The sequence below is a fragment of the Plecotus auritus genome (genome assembly GCF_963455305.1).
Source record: "Plecotus auritus genome assembly, chromosome: 1".
In the NCBI taxonomy this organism is placed as follows: Eukaryota; Metazoa; Chordata; class Mammalia; order Chiroptera; family Vespertilionidae; genus Plecotus; species Plecotus auritus.
In genome coordinates, this window is record NC_137770.1 from 131,313,439 (window position 1) to 131,331,229 (window position 17,791).

Genomic DNA, 17,791 nt, shown 5'->3' on the forward strand with positions numbered 1-17,791 from the left:
TTCCTCCTTAAATTTGCTGTTATTCTTTATACCTCTCTGAGGCCGGGGTTTAAAAATCATTTTTGCTTTCCCCATAGGTATAGTTATGATTTGTGGCATTTTGATTAAAAATATATTCTGATTATTCCCTCAGATCTTTGCCTCTTCATCCCAATTTCTCTAAGGGTGTTTAAGGTTATAAAGAATGTTCCATGCCCTCACCTTAACATTCTGCCAATAATCTAATTTATTCTTTTTCACCCCTTTTCTACTATTTGATCAGCAGGGAATAACTTTTTCTTTCTACCAATCAACCATTACCATAAAAATAAACTACCTATTATCTTAAAAACCCAGCCATCTGGGGTCCAGAAGACATACTTAACTTCCATCACACATTAAATCCATTACTCTAGGAGCTACTGTCTAAATAATAAAAGATCTGAAAAGTTCATTAGTCTATGGCCATACCACCCTGAATGCGCCCCATCTTGTCTGAAAAGTTCATTAGTAAGAATCTGGGAGACTTTCCTGTACATGAAAGAGGTAGAAAAAATATGTTTATTAGCATGTTCAAGGTAGTCAAGTTTTTAACAAATATCTAATTCCTCACAACAACCCTGTGAGGTAGGTAAGTCACTGTTTTGTGATAAACTAACATCATTCCAAATAAAGTGCAATTCCTAAAAAAATAAATCTGCAGTAGGAATAATTTTGTTAATGATACCATTTATGTATATGCTAGAATGTGTGTTTCTGTATACTTTGATTCATGCAATAAGTTGTCCCCAGAAAAGTTTACTGTAAATCAAATTCTATTTAAATACACATGGGGAACTATTTAAATAAACTCTGGGGTGAAGTTTTTTTGTAAAACAAATCAGTATTTTTAATCTTTTGTAAAAAAGGAATTTTCATAGTATTTGCTCAAAATGAGTCATTCTCAGCAAAGTTTCACTCACATTTATCCATTCTTCGGCAAATTCTCTCAACATGGCACTATGCCGATTTAAGACTTAATTTACTAAATTAAAACTTAGCAATTTGGTATATGGCAGTGACCTGGGTTATATAGAAATCTCCAATATGTTGTGCTCAATCTCAACCCAAAACCTAAGATAGAAATGAAATGTAAACACAAAAAAATTGTTATTAATTTCAAAAAGTATTTTTCCTTAAGAACATTACTTATTTTTTTCCTTTACATCACAAAAGAGGGAGAGATCTTAGGGTCTTTGAAGAGAAACACAATATTCTGTTATCTATACAATTCTAGTGATTTATATTGCAAATCAAAGCCTGATCTTACCAATTTACTATTTATAAGGGAGCTAGCAGGTATTACTACAAAAATTTAAATTTTTTTTGCTGTGCCAATATGACTTACTAGGAAAAGAAATATTCCCAAGCACCCATTTTTTTCTTAAGTATATATTTAAAGTACATTTCTACTGTCAATCCAACATTAGTAAACATCCAGTTGCCTAATTTTTTTTATGGTTGTCTTATCTGCAAAATACATTTCTATTGGAGAATTTCCATTACATTAAATATGAAATAAATGTTTAGATTAGTTATATATAATTTATTTTGAACAATAACCCCAATTACACTCAAGAACTTAGTTAACACTTAAAATCCACTGGCAGGTTTATAATACTTTAGCAAGTGGTTAAAGGAATTTGCCATTGTAAAGAAATTATTCAAGCCCAGAAAAATTATTCTCACCAAAAATTTTAAAAATTAGGCAAAACGACAGGTATAATAGACTAAGCCATCTATAACTTGTACATTCAGATACATACTAATCCAATAGTGCACTTTGGATTATAGTGAGGTAGGGCAAAGAAATAAAGTCAGATACACCTTGAACTGTGAAATTTATATAAACTGAAACAGTGACTTGTACCCAGGTTTTAGTTGAATATAAACAAAAATTTTGATAATTCAATGACAAAGTATTTTCTTAGATTCAAGGACAGAATTGTAAAAAAACCTTTGAGGTACATATAAATAAAAAATACAAAGATATATTTTCTCTCAACATAAAATATGCTTGTATAAAAATAACCCACGATATAGAAAAAAGAAATACAAACATTTTTTGCATAGATTCTCCATATAAAATATTTACCTGGGGCTATACACTGGAAAATACACCTCTGAAACTAATATAGTTGAACTATTTTTCTTGGATACCAAGTACATACAAAATAAAAGCCCTTCATCTTAGGGAGCAATGGGCAGGAGGGAAAACAATTAAATTTAGCATCAGTCTATATTTATTTCTCTGCTGCTCGAATATAAACCAATGATGACAAGAGGAGAAACTCTGGGGGTTTATTTAACAAAATTAAATTCACATTTCTGAGGCCATCATAATGCATCCAATGTCCATCAATTTGGAAAGCTGCAGAATAATGATGTTCCTCTTTGTTAAATAATGTGGCACCTTCCAACAAATACCTGTAAATTCAATGACAAAGTGTAGCAGAAAATTACAATACTTTGTTCTTAAGAGAAACATTCCTTAAATTCTTAACTAAGGAAAAAAAATTGAGATATCCATCTATAAAACTAATGTACTATAACAGGTAATTTGGAATAAAACATTTAGGAATTTAAAAAATTGATATAATTTAAGAATTAAAAAAAATTTTAATTCATAACCTATATGGTTCTATTAAGTAAGAGAAAACACACAAAAAACTTTTAAAACAAAAAGTTAAAGGAACCCTGTATGTCCTAATTTGTATGCAAATATTTTTATCTATAACAATGATGGTAACATTTTATTTAAAAATTTTTTTAAAGGTGGCCTGATTGGGGATTGAATTCTGCAAACTTGGCGCATTGGGACAATGCTCCAACCAACTGAGGTACCCGGCCAGAGCCAGTAACATTTTATTTTTAAATGACGACTTCACTACTACTTTGACTTGAAATACCAGTAATAATCAGAATTTACTGTTTACTATATACACTGAGTGGCCAGATTATTATGATCTCTGAACGCATAATAATCTGGCCACTCAGTGTACATCTTATATAATAAAAGGCTAATAAGCAAATTGTCCCCTTGACCAGGAGTTCGATCAGCAGGCAGGCCGGCCAACTGCCCATGCCCCCTCCCCCTGGCCAGGCTGGCTGGACCCCACCCATTCATGAATTCATGCACCGGGCCTCTAATATAAATATATATACACTGAGTGGCCAGATTATTATGTGTTCAGAGATCATAATAATCTGGCCACTTAGTGTATAGGTACTATCCTATACATTTTCGTGTGCTATGTAAATTAAATCCTCACAGTAATGGCACCCCAGATAGATATTGTCATCTCTGCCTTATAGATAAGAAAGCTGATAAGTAAACTGGTTTTATTAAGCTACTAGAAGCCCGGTGCATGAAATTCGTGCACGGGGGTGTGTGTCCCTCAGCCCAGCCTGCACCCTCTCCAATCTGGGAACCCTCGAGGGATGTCCGACTGCCCGGGCAGTCGGACATCCCTCTCACAATCCAGGACTGCTGGCTCCCAACTGCTCGCCTGCCTGCCTTCCTGATTGCCCCTAACTGCTTCTGCCTGCCAGCCTGATCACCCCCTAACCACTCCCCTGCCAGCCTGATTGATGCCTAACTGCTCCCCTGCCAGCCTGTTTGCCCCTAACTGCCTTCCCCTGCAGGCCTGGTACCTCCCAACAGTCCTTCCCTGCAGACCCAGTCACCCCCAACTTCCCTCCTTTGCTGGCTGGGTCACCCCTAACTGCCCTCCCCTGCAGGCTTGATGGCCCACAACTGGCCTCCCTTGCAGGCCTGGTTCTTCCCAACTGCCCTCCCCTGCTGGCCTGATCGCCCACAACTGCCCTCCCTTGCAGGCCTGGTTCCTTCCAACTGCCCTCCCCTGCTGGCCATCTTGTGGTGGCCATCTTGTGTCCACATGGGGGCAGGATCTTTGACCACATTGGGGCAGCCACCTTGTGTGTTGGAGTGATGGTCAGTTTGCATATTACTCTTTTATTAGATAGGATAGAGGCCTGGTGCATGGGTGGGGGCCAGCTGGTTTGCCCTGAAGGATGTCCCGGATCAGGGTGGGAGTTCCCTTGGGGTGTGAGGCAGCCAGGGCGAGGGGCCTGTGGCGGTTTGCAGGCCAGTCACACCCCCTGGCGACCCAAGCAGAGGCCCTGGTATCTGGGGTTTATTTATCTTCTATAATTGAAACTTTGTAGCCTGGAGCGGAGCCAAGCCTTCTGCTTGCTCTGTGGTGGCAGCCATTTCTGTTGGGATTTATGTATCTTCTATAATTGAAACTTTGTAGCCTTAAGTGAGGCCTGGGCTGGCCAGGGTGTGTGGAAAGCTTCCTCCATCACCAGGGGCAATCCTAGCCTCCTGCTCTTTCCAGCTCTGTGGCTGCCACCATTTCTGTTTGGGTTTATGTCTCTTCTATCATTGAAACTTCGCAGCCTTGAGTGGAGGCCTAGGCCGGCAAGGGCAGGAGGAAAGCTTGGCTTCTTCCATTGCCGGGGAAACCCAAGCCTCCCTCCTGCTCTCTGTGGCCATAGCCATCTTGGTTGGGTTTATTTGCATATTTGCTCCTGATTGGCTTGTGGGCGTGGCTTGTGGGTGTAGCAGAGTGATGGTTAATTTGCATATTACTCTTTTATTAGATAGGATGTGACCTTACTGGTCCAAGGTCACATAGCTTATAAACGGCGGGGCTGGGTTTGAACCCAATTCTTTCTATTCCATAATTCAAGCACCTAACCAATATGCACCCTGTCAACTTCCTGTAGTAGATGCTGATCCTATTCAGTATACACAAATTTAAAGATAGCTATGATCTAAATAATACTTCCTTTTGGGCTACAAAAAGTCATACCAGAATAGCAGAAAAACATAAAATAAATTTATTTTTCACTAATTTTATAAAACAAACAAAAAAAACCACCTACTTGTGATCAGATAAATCCAAATAATAGGGTACATATGCCAGATCTTCAGATTTCCAATGCTGCATATTTAAGACAACAAAAGGAGGTGCCCCATGGCAGAAAACTCGTTGGGAGAATTCTCTTAAGCCACCACACCTAAAATTGAAAGTAGGCATGAACTTTATTAACCTGGAATAAAGCTGCCTTTTATCACTTTTGGGTTGTCTCTATTACTTCATGTCATAATAAGCATAAATATCTATTTTAGGAATGGGTAATAATAGTGTAGCCATATTAATAGCTTATACAAGGTGGGCAAAAGTAGGTTTACAGTTGTGAGTACATGAAACAGTTTATTCTTCTATTATTATTTAGTGCTAGCAGTTTGGTACATGAAATTCATGCACTGGGGGTGGTAGGGTCCCCTCAGCCCAGTCTGCGCCCTCTCACAGTCCAGGAGCTCTCACTCCTTACCACCCGCCAGCTCGCTGCTCCTTAGCGCAGCCGTGGAGGCGGGAGAGGCTCCTGCCACCACCGCTGCGCTCACCAGCCATGAGCCTGGCTTCTGGCTGAGGGCACTGGCCACCAGGGGGCAGCTCCTGTGTTGAACATCTGCCCCCTGGTGGTCAGTGTGCATTATAGTGACCGGTCATTCTGGTCGTTCTGCTGTAATGGTTGCTTAGGCTTTTATTATACAGACTAGAGGCCTGGTGCATGAAAATTCATGCACTGGAGTTGGGGGGGTCCCTCAGCCTGGCCTGCCCCCTCACAGTCCGGGAGCCCTCAGGGGTGGGAGGCGACCTGGCGATCAGGGGAAGGCGATGCCCCATCATACCTCTGCTGCTGCCACTGCCAGCAGTGCAAGCCTTGGCCAGCCCTGGTTACCTGAGCCTTGGGCGGCCCTGGATGGCTGGGCAGCTGCCATCTGAGGCTTGCCTGCACCTCGGGCCAGCCCCGGGTGGCTGGGCAGCCACCATCTGAGGCTTGCCTGGGCCTCGGGCCGGCCCTGGGCAGCTGGGGGGCTGAGGAGACTGGGCACCACCATCTTGTGGCTGTGGGCACTGCCATCTTTGAGGGCATAGCAGTCAACTAGCATATTCCCTCCTTATTGGCTCTGGGAGCCGCCATCTTTGAGGGCGGGGCAGTCAATTAGCATATTCCCTCCTTATTGGCTGTGGGTGCTTCCATCTTTGAGGGTTGGGCAGTCAATTAGCATATTCCCTCCTTATTGGCTGTGGGCGCCGCCATCTTTGCAACGGCATGAGGGTCAATTAGCATATCCCCTCTTTATTAGATAGGATTGTATTATTTATTTGTATTCAAACTGTAAATCTACTTTTGCACATCCTTGTATATCTATTTCCAGAAGTTCACAAGTTCTGAGATTCTATATGCAAGAAATGATACTTTTAAAACTCCAGGAAAAGCTAGCTGCTTTATCTAGGCATATCAAAGTGAGTAGCTTTTATTTTTAGATACATTTTTCTTTATCTAAGATGGTTTCAAAGGGAAATAATGACAGAGGTGTGAAAATAGGATTCTTACAGGCCTCTTTAGACTGGATATAATTCCCTAATTGCTTCCTTTTGCTATTGAATGAAGCAAATTCTGTTTTCTTAGCAGCATCAGGTATTAAGCATATGGATCAGAATTCAACAAATACAGTTATACAGTAAAATCTCGATTAACCGGAATGTTCAGGGTATAGTATTTTGGTTAACAAACATCACTGACTAAACTAAATTAATAGGAAAACCATTTTGCTTTAGTATTGGTTGCTAAAATACATTAGTTCACTTTCTGAACTTAAGTACAATTAACTGAAAATATTTTATTCTTTCCTTCTTCAGTGATTAATTAGCTGTAAGATCATCATTCTAAATATTTATTCTCATTGTACAATAATGTGGATATAGAAATTAAGAGGTTGGGATGAATATATTCTTTCTGCCCCTTTGGATTTCTATTTTTTAAACATTTTATCGAGTTAAATTTTTTGGTTACAATTTACCTTTCTCCTAAGTGAGGAGTGAAGAAAAAATCCAGTTAATTGAGGGTGCCGACTATCTGGGTTCCGGTTAAGCAAGGTTTTATTGTACCTACTCAGCAGTGGGGGAAAAAAGAAAAGGCATTTGCTTTGTATTCATCAATTAACTATCCTATATAACAAAAGGCCAGCGACCATAATGGCATAATGACCAGAACGACTAATCGACCAGTCGCCATGAGGTGCACTGACCACCTCTTGGTCCCTCCCCCGATCCTGCAGGCTCTGATAGCTGGATGGCGAACGGGGAACCACAGGGAACCGGGGTGGGTGTTGGCAGCAGGGCGGGACTGGGGACTGGTGAGTGGGCGGAAAGGCCGACCTCTTGGTCCCTCCCCCAGGCCCACAGGCTCTGATGGCGATGGGAAACCACGGGGAACCAGGGTGGGTGGTGGCAGGGTGGAACTGGGGATTGGCAAGCAGGTGGAAGGCAGACTTCTTGGTCCTTCCCCCCAGCCCGCAGGCTCTGATCGATGGATAGCAAATGGGGAACCAGGGTGGGTGGCAGCGGGGTGGGACTGGGGACTGGTGAGCAGGCGGAAGATGGCCCTGATCGCAGGCTAGGCCTAGGGATCCTACCCGCGCATGATTTTGTGCACTGGGCCTCTAGTAGTATTATATTCTACTTGGTAATGACAATGCAGAATAAGTATAGGAAACTAGAAGGTGTTAAGATTTTAAAAATGTTAGACTTCCTAAATACTTATGAGTAGCTATTTCATATAGTATTAACATCAAAAAGATATCAGTCCAGGTTTCTTTATAAAAAACACAGAATACTTTCATCTTAAATGTCTATCATATACTCACCCCCGCTCTTCACACAGTTCAATCCTAGAACAGAATAACTCATCCACAGCCAGTCGTATCAAGTTTCCATGTGGAATTTCTTGGGGAGGACTAAAAGAATTGCAAAATGCATGTAAGAACTGCTTCAACATTTTACAGGCAAATACATTATTAGGATTACAAAATTTACAGGTCAATTCATTATTAGCAAACCCAATAAAAGTATAACCTGTTACTCATCTTTGTACTTGTAAATAGTAGAGAAACCAGTTAAATTTAATAAATGTCAATGCATGAAGCTTTCCAAGAAATATTAAATCTTTCTGTCAACTAATGCTGAAATATGCAGTTGTTGTTACTTTAAAAAAATTTCCAGAGGATTCAACAGAAGAGGGAAGAAATTAGGACCCAGAATCAGGAAAGCAGCTGATTAGTTACTAAAATTGCTAGCCTGAGTTGCAGCCACTGTTGACCTCACTTACCTGATTTGTTAAAAAACTTTTTCCCACATATTTCAGAAGTTGTTTTAAACATAGGATTAAATAAAATATGCAGAAGCTTAAAAAAGTAAAATAAGATAAGAATATTTTATTGAGAAACACAAAATATTAGCATTAATAAGGTACTATAAATATTTCATTATAGTTCCAAAACATATGCAGATTAAAATATTAGTTTTTTAAAAAACACAAATTCCTGAAATGCTTTAAATTGTGGTTTAAAGTAACAAAACTTTTTTGCCTGATAGATTTGAAAATCAACATCCTTATATCAGCAATACAGGGAAATGGACAAAGCATATTTCAGAAAGAGACACTGACTCTAAAAAGAATAAAATATCTTCAGTGTTCCATGATCTATACTAATAAAAGCCTAGGTGGCCCTCACACCCTCCCAAGATGGCCACCCCCACATCGTCACAAGATGGCCACCACAAAATGGCCGGCAGGGGAGGGCAGTTGTGGGCAGTCAGGCCGGCAGGGGAGGGCAGTTGGGGGTGATCGGGCTGGCAGGGGAAGACAGTTGGCGGCCATTGGGCCAGCAGGGGAGGGCAGTTGGGGGCGATCAGGCTGGCAGGCAGAAGTGGTTAGGGGCAATCAGGCAGGCAGGCAGAAGGGTGGTTATGCCAGCAGTCTTGGATTGTGAGAGGGATGTCCGACTGCCGGTTTAGGCCCTATCCCATAGGGTCCCAGATTGGAGAGGGTGCAGGCTGAGCTGAGGGACACCCCTCCAGTGCACAAATTTTGTGCACTGGGCCTCTAGTATTATAATATTAAAGTAAATGTGCAATAAAGAAATATGAACTTAGTAAGTTATTGTATGTGAGATATATTCTTCAAAGAGAACAATCTATTAGACTGTTTTTCTGGACCATAGGGCCAAATACAATTTCTGACAACAATGTGTTTGGGTTTGTTTTTCGGTCTTGTTTTTTTCCACTGACAATTATCCCTTTTCCAGCTCATGTCCCTTGGGGGCTTTAACGTTTCCTAACACTCCACTAGGGCTTGCCAGTTTGGCCTTCCTCCCTGTCATTTACTAGCCTGGAGGTCTGCTTTCGTTCTGAAAGCCAAAAATACTTAGGCTACCAGCACCTTTCCTAATCAGTGAAAATGCTCCTTATAGCCACATCTCCAGGTGTTAAGGTTCCAAGTTTGTGATTTCTGTCTATAATTACTGAAAGTACATGGAGTACTTTCAATCTTTTTTTAAAATATTGATTTTAGAGGAAGAGAGGAAGAGAGGAAGAGAGGGAGGGAGAGAGGGAGTGAGAGAGAGAGCGAGGGAGGGAGGGAGGGAGGGAGGGAGGGAGGGAGGAAGAGAGAGATCAGTTGCTCCCATATATGCCCCCATGGGGGATTGGAGCCACAACCTGGGTATATGCCCTGACCTGGAATCAAACCCACCACCAACCAACTGAGCCACACTGGCCATGGCTCAATCCTCTTATTCATATAGAACTAGCCCACTCAACATAGATCTATTTAAAAGGTGAAACATTATATTGGAAACATATATTGAATAGTGTTCTTCAAGAGATTACATTTGTGATGCAGAAATTCATTATCTACAAAATCACATTAGTAAATCAAAGCAAGGACAATATATTTTGCACTCTGAATAATTCATTACTTTGCAAGCGAAATGGTTATCAGTTGGTTTTCTAAAGTAAATTCTAAAATGTTTGGATATTTCTGTCATGGGACTAAAGAATCTTGAATTTGTGTGGTTGATTTATGTGTAAGTAATTACAGTGTTGTACTTTAAGAAGTACTTTAACTATATATTTACATTTATAGCACTTCATTAAAAAAGTTGTATACTGTTTCGAAAAGTGACAAAACATCCCTGGTTGGTTTGGCTCAGTGGAAGGAGCACTGGCCTGCGGACCAAAGGGTCCCAAGTTCGATTCTGGTCAAGGGCATGAACTTTGGTTGCAAGCTCCTCCCTGGCCTGGGCCCTGGTCGGGAAGCCTGCAGGAAGCAACCAATTGATATGTTTCTCTCACATCGATGTTTCTCTCTGTCTTCCCCTCTCTTCCACACTCTCTGAAAGATCAATGGAAAAATTATCCTCAAGTGAGGATTAACAAAAAATAAAATTAAAAAAAAAGTGACAAAACAAATTTTAGAGCAGATAAAAGACTTTTAGAGGAACTTACTTTATATTAATTGTACGCTGCTGATCTTCCTGCACTCGAATTGGGCATCGCCAATTGGAACAGTAACTCTCTTGTATGGTAGACATGAGATTTTCAAGATTTTTTGTAAAATTATCATGTTCATTCCCAAACAAATCAATTATTAATGAAGCTTTATGAACTTCAGATTTATATTGCTGTTTTTCCATCTTGTCCCAAATCCAAAGTAGCTTCACAGTTGTAAAACTGTAGGTGTCCATTAAATAAAGAAAACAGTCTACAAACTCTCTACCTAAATGAAGAGAGAGTTCCCTGGGAAAATTTTCATTTTCATGAAGAATGACATATAATAACATCAAGAATCCATCTATGGTGCAGGTATTTTTCAGTCTTATTTCAACATAGAGTGGTGTACAGGATACTGCTTTGCGGCCAGCTTTGATAGTAAAAACACCTCCCCAAGGAAGAACAGGCCTCCAAAATGAGCGATCTTGATTATAGTTATTTTTAATTGATGCTTTGATCTCTTCAAACAGTGTCTTCATCCTGAATTTTAAAAATTAAAAGTAGAACATGTATGTGATTACATATGATATGTTTAAATGAAAATAAAGCTATCTAAAGATTTAAATTAAATTTGGTTATATGGCCTCCCAATGCAACAAAAATATCTTAAGACAATTCTAGCTATGTCATTTTGGGGGCAATATACATGGTCTTTGAAAAGACCACTTAAAAGCTGTAACCTTTTTTTTGAGGTACTGAATGGCTATTTGATAGGCTTTTATATTAATTATACTGAAGATTTTAATCTGTGATATAGGAAAACCCACTTCTAGGAATATATTCTAAGAATCCCAAAACACCAAACAGAAAGAATATATGCACCCCTATGGTTCATAGCAGCCTAATTTACAATAGCTAAGATATGGAAACAGCCTAAGTGCCCATCAGCAGATGAGTGGATAAAAAAGCTGTGGTATATTTAAGCCATGGAATACCATGCAGCTTTAAAAAAGAAGGATCTCTTACCCTTTGAGACAGCATGGAAGGACCTGGAGACTTTTGGTCTAAGTGAAATAAGCCAGTCAGAAAGATAAATATCACATAATCTCACTTATATGTGGAATCTAATGAACTGATGAATAAAATAAAACCAGAGGCATGAAAACATGGAACAGACTGGCAAATCTCAGAGGTAATCTTAGAGGTAAGGAGTCTGGGGGAGTGGGCAGGAAGAGACTAACCAAAGAATTTATATGCACGTATGCATTGCCCATGGACACAGACAACAGGGTGGTGAAGGCCTGGGGCGGGTGGAAACCGGGTAGAGGGGGGCAATGGGGGGAAGATGGGGGGGGGGGATATCTGTAATACTCTCAACAATAAAGATGGGGAAAAAAGAAACTGCAACCTTTTTTTTGAGAGGCCTTTATAACACAGATTTTTTTTGATGATACAGGAAAACCCTGTAATAAGAAATCTTAAATGAAGGTAAAACTATTTAATGATACAATCTAAATTTGGTTTTGTGTATTCCTAATGTAAACTTCTTCCACCCTCCAAAATACAAGTTGTGCTTCATTTTCTTGTTAATATGTGTGATTTTACTTATAAAATGAACTGTAATGGAACCCTTATTTGGGCTACAGAATGATGACCAATTAGCTATGAAAAATAACATAGGAAGAGTAATTGTGAGAACTCAATTGAATAGTAGCACAGCTAATACAAATATTATTTATATGTGCTTTGGGATTTTTACTTACAATCTAGGACCGTGCTATATATCCTACAATTTGAGGCCATGCTGTGAAGATTTCCCCCCCCTTTTTTTTTCATGCTGTGAAGATTTGATTCAGAACTTGGTAAGTATCCTGATTCCCTTCTCTGCACAATTTGGGAATGAAATGAGGTGTCCTCTCTGTTTAAATTGGTACATATCCTTCCCCCAACTTTGAGGGTAGCTAAGTATTCTGTTTTTAAAGTCATTGACAGTATTCTAACAAACATGTTCATGTCATATGTATGGTATATAGGACAAAATTTAAAAAAATTAAAGAATGATGTCTTAATAAAACTGAATAGAAAACTGCTTTACTTGGGATAAAAAATGTCAACTAAAAACATCATAGTACTTTCCAATATATTACTTTTATGGAAAAGTATATTTTTTCATGAAAAAAGGGAAGCATTTGAGGAATAGGAAAAGAGAAGTGAGTGACTGAGGTCAGTGTCTTATTTTGACCATCTTTTCAAGTGCCACACCCTCCCAAGCATAACATGAATCCAACACTCAATACTTTGGACCTTTATATTTTATTTGCGTGAAAAATTTAGTTGAAGTTGATTTTACAACAGTAGTAGACTAAAAATTCAGTTATATGATATATAAACACACAGTATTTTTGGCTTGAAGAAAGATATCCTCCACTCTTAAGTATTCAATACTATATTTAGTCTGAAATGTAGATGTTTATATATAGTCAGTAACAGGTTGGCTCTAGTCAACCAATTAGGAATAAGAGGGCGTGGTAAACCTGGAACCTAGGAAAACAGAAACTCAGTTTCTTCTTCTTAAGAACTAACATATCCAGAGCAGATTTGAAAAAAATCATAAGACATTCAAATACTTTAAAAATGAAAATAAATTTCTTCATGGTTTGATTTATTTCTGTTGAATTTTAAAGAACTTTGTAGCAAAATCATAGGATTAAGAGCTTGAGTTCACACTCCTACATACTACATTGAAAAGGAATGGTAAATCTCTAGTACTTTTTTTCAAATTATCTTTTGGGCATGACCAAATGAAGAGTAACTACAGCTCTACAAAGCAACATTTATACTTTAAGAGAATTAAACTACAATTTTATATATTTGCAATGAAACTTCTTTAGCCTTTTTCAGGAAAAAAAAGAGGGGGGTAGAGAGGACTGGAAGAACAAGGCGGCACTTAATCTAGTATCAACACTAATGTGGTGATGTGTCCCAAAGAACTAAAAATTACTTAAAAAGATGAAGAAATGCCTGCAAAGCCCTGACTTGTTTTCGCCACACCTTCTAAGATTGTTCATTAGGCACTGTGTTAGAAATCCTGGAGGAGTTATCCTGCTGTCTTTATTTTCCTGCCTCAACAGGCCCTCCAGTTTGAATAAACCTGCGGAATTGCTCTGATCTCATACGGTATTTCCTTGGCACAGCACCACCTTTTTTTTTTTTTTTTTGCGGTCATTTCCAAGGGTGACAATCTGTACTCCACATTGGTCGTGAAAACCAGACCATTTCCCTAATGTATTGAATGCCGGACTTCCTAAAAGCTCGGGAGTCCTAAAGGTCCCGTCTGGAATCAGCGCTCTGAAATAATACGAAAAACAGCCACGCGCCCCACCACGAAGCGGCACGGGGCTTGGGGGGTGGGGAGGAGGGAGGAGAGAGCGGTGCCCGCTGCGAGCGCGGTGGGCACCTAGCTCAGCCCTCCGGCCGCGCCCACCCTGCCCCCTGCCCCTGCCCGCCGCACCCTGGAAGGCCTGGCACCAAGCACTGGCTCCGCAATGCGGGCGGGTCCCCGAAACAGAAGCCGGTGTAAAAGGCTGGACGCCACTGTCTGCGTCCGGGCAGTGGCCCCGCAGAGCGCCTGGGACTGCTGGCAATGGGCTAGAGGACTGGGCCGCGGATGGCGTTTCCACACCCGACAGCCTCCGTCCACCAGGAAGCCGAATCCTCGTACCTCCTCGGGGACCGAAAACCGCCGGTGCCACCGCACCCGTCGCCGCCGCCGCTCGCTCATGGAGAGCCCGGGCTGCCGTCGCTGCCGCCGCCGACTCATGTACTAGAACCGCCGGCTGTCTCGGCCTCCCCCGGCGAGAGTGGTGGGCTCCGGCACGGCCTCCATCGCACCCGCCGCGGCGGGAGCCACAGCAGCTCCGGCGCCCAGGCCCGATCCGACCGGATCCACGGAGCCAGGACCGCGGGACGCGTTGCTTATTACGGAGGAAGATTCGGCCTGACCTCCGCCTCCCTTCCCCCAGCCCCCAGTTCCCAGACGCCCGACGGTGCTGCTGCGCAGGCGCAAAGACGCCCCAGTCAAACGTGCGTGTGTCGGGGGTGTACACAGCATTCAGCTTTACCCAATGGGAGCGAATATCAGGTGCGGGGGGCGGGACCTCGTAGAGAGGGGCGTGGTTCTAGTGTCGGAGGGAAAGTGGAGCAGCCAAAGTGGGCAGGGTTTGCACGGAGGTGGAGCTTAGTGCCAAGCCCGTTAGGCTTTTTGAGGTTTGTACCATTTTTGGACCTTCCTTGATTTGTTTGATTCTAGATCTCGCCTTCTCAAATTCTTAACTTAGAGGGGGAAAGCTTTGTTTTCTCAGTTTGTTTTAATTATTCAAGCTTTTGATTTAAGTATCTGTTTAGGAAAATTTTGAATTAGTGTATTAAATGCTGTCTATAGTGTTGAAGGTAATGCTTGGCCAAAATGCTGTAATTTATAATAGAAGTTAACACCATCTAAATAAATTAGATAGCTTTAATTCATGATGAAAAAATTTTGGTTTGGATATGGTAAGGCTCTACACACGAAGTGACAGCCAGAACTTTAAGCTGGAGTTGCTTAATGCTGTAGTCTGTGGACTCAACCATAATAGCTGTTCAGTAGGCCCTGGTTCTTGTATTCTTCCTTAAAGAGTCAAAGCCCACATGGTTTTGCTTCTGTAGAACACAGACCACCCTGGAAAACTACCTCCACCTACAATTAGAAATGGGATAATGTTGAGATTTTCCCTATCTAGTCATTCAACAGATGATTGTCTGGAAAGTGAAGTGCAACGCTTAGAACACACAATTCGGAGAGCTCAGTGTCAGCCCAGCACATCATTGTGGTCCTTAGTCACAGCTGAGTCTGGTGGAGGTAGAATGCCATCTTGACCAATGTAATGGTCAGCCAGACTGTGGACCTCAGACCTCTCTCAAGGAGTCTCGTGATGGAAGGATGAAGGCTGGGAGAGAAGCTTGGCTTACTGAAGTTAATTACTGCTGGTGGAGATGGGAGTAAATGGATATCTCTCAGAGCAGAGGGGGAAGAAAGATGGCTTTGCCCCAACCAAAGGAATTAATAATTGTGTCAAAGTCTGCTCTTTTCTGCTTTTTCTTATTATGGTATTTCACAAATGAGGAAACTGAGGCTCATTAAATAACTAGTGTGTATTGGAATTCACATGCAAAAAAGTTCACTCTCAATATTACAACCATTTTGCAAGTAGAAAGTTCTTTAAAATGTTTATAAATTGGATTATATGTTTAATTGACAATCTCTCATAAAACATGGAATTCATTTTATACTGTTTGGGTCATTCTCTTCCAGAAAACAGACGCAATAATGGTGGTTGTTACCATTTCTGGAGAATAGCAGGGCCCATTAAATTCAGCTTAGGCTTGGCTAGGGAGGGGAATCATGAATTCCTTGCATACTTGGATAACTCACAAACCTCACTGAAGCCTTTAACCCAGATTTTCATTCTGCTTCTTTTCTGCTCCCCTTAAAGTCTGATACCTGAGTTGCAGTTTTTTAAAAGACAGCTTTATTCAGGTATAATTGACAAATACATGGAGCATATTTAAAGTATGTAATTTGATAAGTTTTGACATATGTATACTCTCTTGAAACCATCACTACAATCAAGTGAATAGATCCATCATCCTCAAGTTTTCTCATGTCCCTTTAAACTTTTTTCCCATCCCTCTTTGCCTCCATACCTAAGCAACCACTGATCCATTTTCTGTCATGATAGATACATTTGCATTTTCTAAAGTTTTATATAAGTAGAATCAGACAGTATGTATTATTTTTTGGGGGGTGTCTAGATTCTTATACTTAGCATCATTATCTTGACATTCATCCATGTTGTTCTGTGTATCAATAGTTCATTACTTTTAGTTTTTTTTTGTTGTATTCCATTATGTGGATGTACTGTAATTTATTTATTCACTTACCTGTTGATGGACATTTGCATTGCATCTACTTTTGGGCTGTTACTAATAAAGCTAGTATGAACAGTGTATACAACTGTTTATATGGACATACAGGAATGGGCAAAAAAAGACTTACAGTTGTTTGTATGTAAAAAAAAGACATGCAGGTTATGATTATTGCAGTAGCTTTATTGGAATGTTACAATGCAACTGTAAGCCTACTTTTGCCAACCCTGTATATTTCCATTTTTTCTGGGGTAAAAATCTAGAGGTGGAATGATTGGATCTCATGGTAGATGTATGTTTAACTTTGTAAGAAACTGCTGAATTGCTTTCCAGAGTGGTTGTACTATTTTACATTCCCATAAGGAGGGTGTTCAAGTTTCATTTCCTCCATAACCTCACCAGCACTTGGTATGTCAATTGTTTTTAATTTAAGCTGTTCTAATAGGTATATAGTCATATCTTGTTGTGGTTTGAATTTTCCTAGTGATTAATGAAGTTGAGCATCATTTTATGTGCTTATTTGCCATCTGTATATCTTTTTTTTTGGTGAGGTGTCTGTTCAGATCTTTGTTCCATTAAAAAAATTGGGTTGTGCCTGGCCAGAGTGGCTCAGTTGGTTGAGTGTCTACCCGTGCACCAAAGGGCTGCTGGTTTCATTCCCAGTCAGGGCACATACCTGAGTTGTGAGTTCGATCCCCAGTTGAGGCATATACAGAAGGCAACCAATCAATGTTTCTTTCTCTCCCTCCCTCCCTCCCTCTCTCTAAGCATGTCCTAGGGTAAGGATAAAAAAAAAGTTGGGTTGTTTGTTTTCAGAGTTCTTTATATTTTCTGGAAACAAGTTCTTTATCAGATATAGGCTTTACAAAGATTTTCTTCCAGTGTGTGGCTTCCCCCACCCCCATTCTCTTAACAGTACATTTTTAAGAACATAAGTTTTAAATTTTAATAAAGTTCAAACTATTTTTTATGGTTGTGCTTTTAGTGTAATTTCTAAGAAATCTTTACCTACTCTAGGCTCACAAAGACCTTTTCCTGTGTTCTTCTAGAATTTTTCTTGTTTAGGCTGTATATTTAGGTCTATGATACATTTTGAGTTAATTTTTTAAAAATTTACCATATCCACAATTTAAAAATTTTTTAAAATTTATTGATTTGAGAGAGAGAGAGAGAGAGAGGGCGCAAAACATCAATTTGTTGTTCCACTTATTTATGCATTCACTGGTTGATTCTTATATGTGCCCTCACCTGGTATCAAACCCTCAACATTGGCATATCAGGATGATACTCTAAACAACTGAGCTACCCGGCCAAGGCATGAATTTATTTTTTAAATATACATTTTTTTTTAAAATATATTTTTTATTGATTTCTTACAGAGAGGAAAGGGAGAGGATAGAGAGTTAGAAACATCGATGAGAGAGAAACATCGATCA

At 40.3% G+C, this 17,791-nt stretch overlaps 2 protein-coding genes across 2 annotated transcripts in view; one reads left to right on the forward strand and one right to left on the reverse strand.

Moving 5' to 3' along the window:
- Window positions 1-512: 512 nt before the first annotated feature.
- On the reverse strand, window positions 513-14,439 carry DORIP1 (dopamine receptor interacting protein 1). The gene is made up of 5 exons (XM_080663840.1): window positions 14,113-14,439; window positions 10,407-10,931; window positions 7,766-7,855; window positions 4,930-5,064; window positions 513-2,445 (listed from the first exon to the last, which is right to left on the reverse strand). Exons 2-5 carry the CDS (start codon window positions 10,928-10,930, stop codon window positions 2,262-2,264), a joined length of 933 nt encoding a protein of 310 aa, XP_080519966.1. The 5' UTR covers window position 10,931; window positions 14,113-14,439; the 3' UTR covers window positions 513-2,261.
- The window catches only part of LOC308241081 (uncharacterized protein), a gene marked incomplete at its 3' end in the record, with an annotated part of 68,900 nt that continues 65,154 nt past the window's right edge, over window positions 14,046-17,791 (forward strand). The window contains exon 1 of the mRNA XM_080654641.1: window positions 14,046-14,532. Within this exon, the coding sequence (XP_080510767.1) occupies window positions 14,059-14,532 (474 nt within the window). The 5' untranslated portion in view covers window positions 14,046-14,058. The remainder of the gene's footprint in view (window positions 14,533-17,791) is intronic.

What these genes read in the sequence shown, in the direction of transcription:
- DORIP1 (XM_080663840.1), bottom strand. Translation starts at nt 10,930, where the DNA reads ATGAAGACACTGTTTGAAGAGATCAAAGCATCAATTAAAAATAACTAT. An exon ending in GAACTGTGTGAAGAGCGGGG is followed by an intron (nt 5,065 to 7,765) that starts GTGAGTATATGA and finishes TTTCAATTTTAG; the next exon opens with GTGTGGTGGCTTAAGAGAAT. An exon ending in TTGGATTTATCTGATCACAA is followed by an intron (nt 2,446 to 4,929) that starts GTAGGTGGTTTT and finishes TTGAATTTACAG; the next exon opens with GTATTTGTTGGAAGGTGCCA.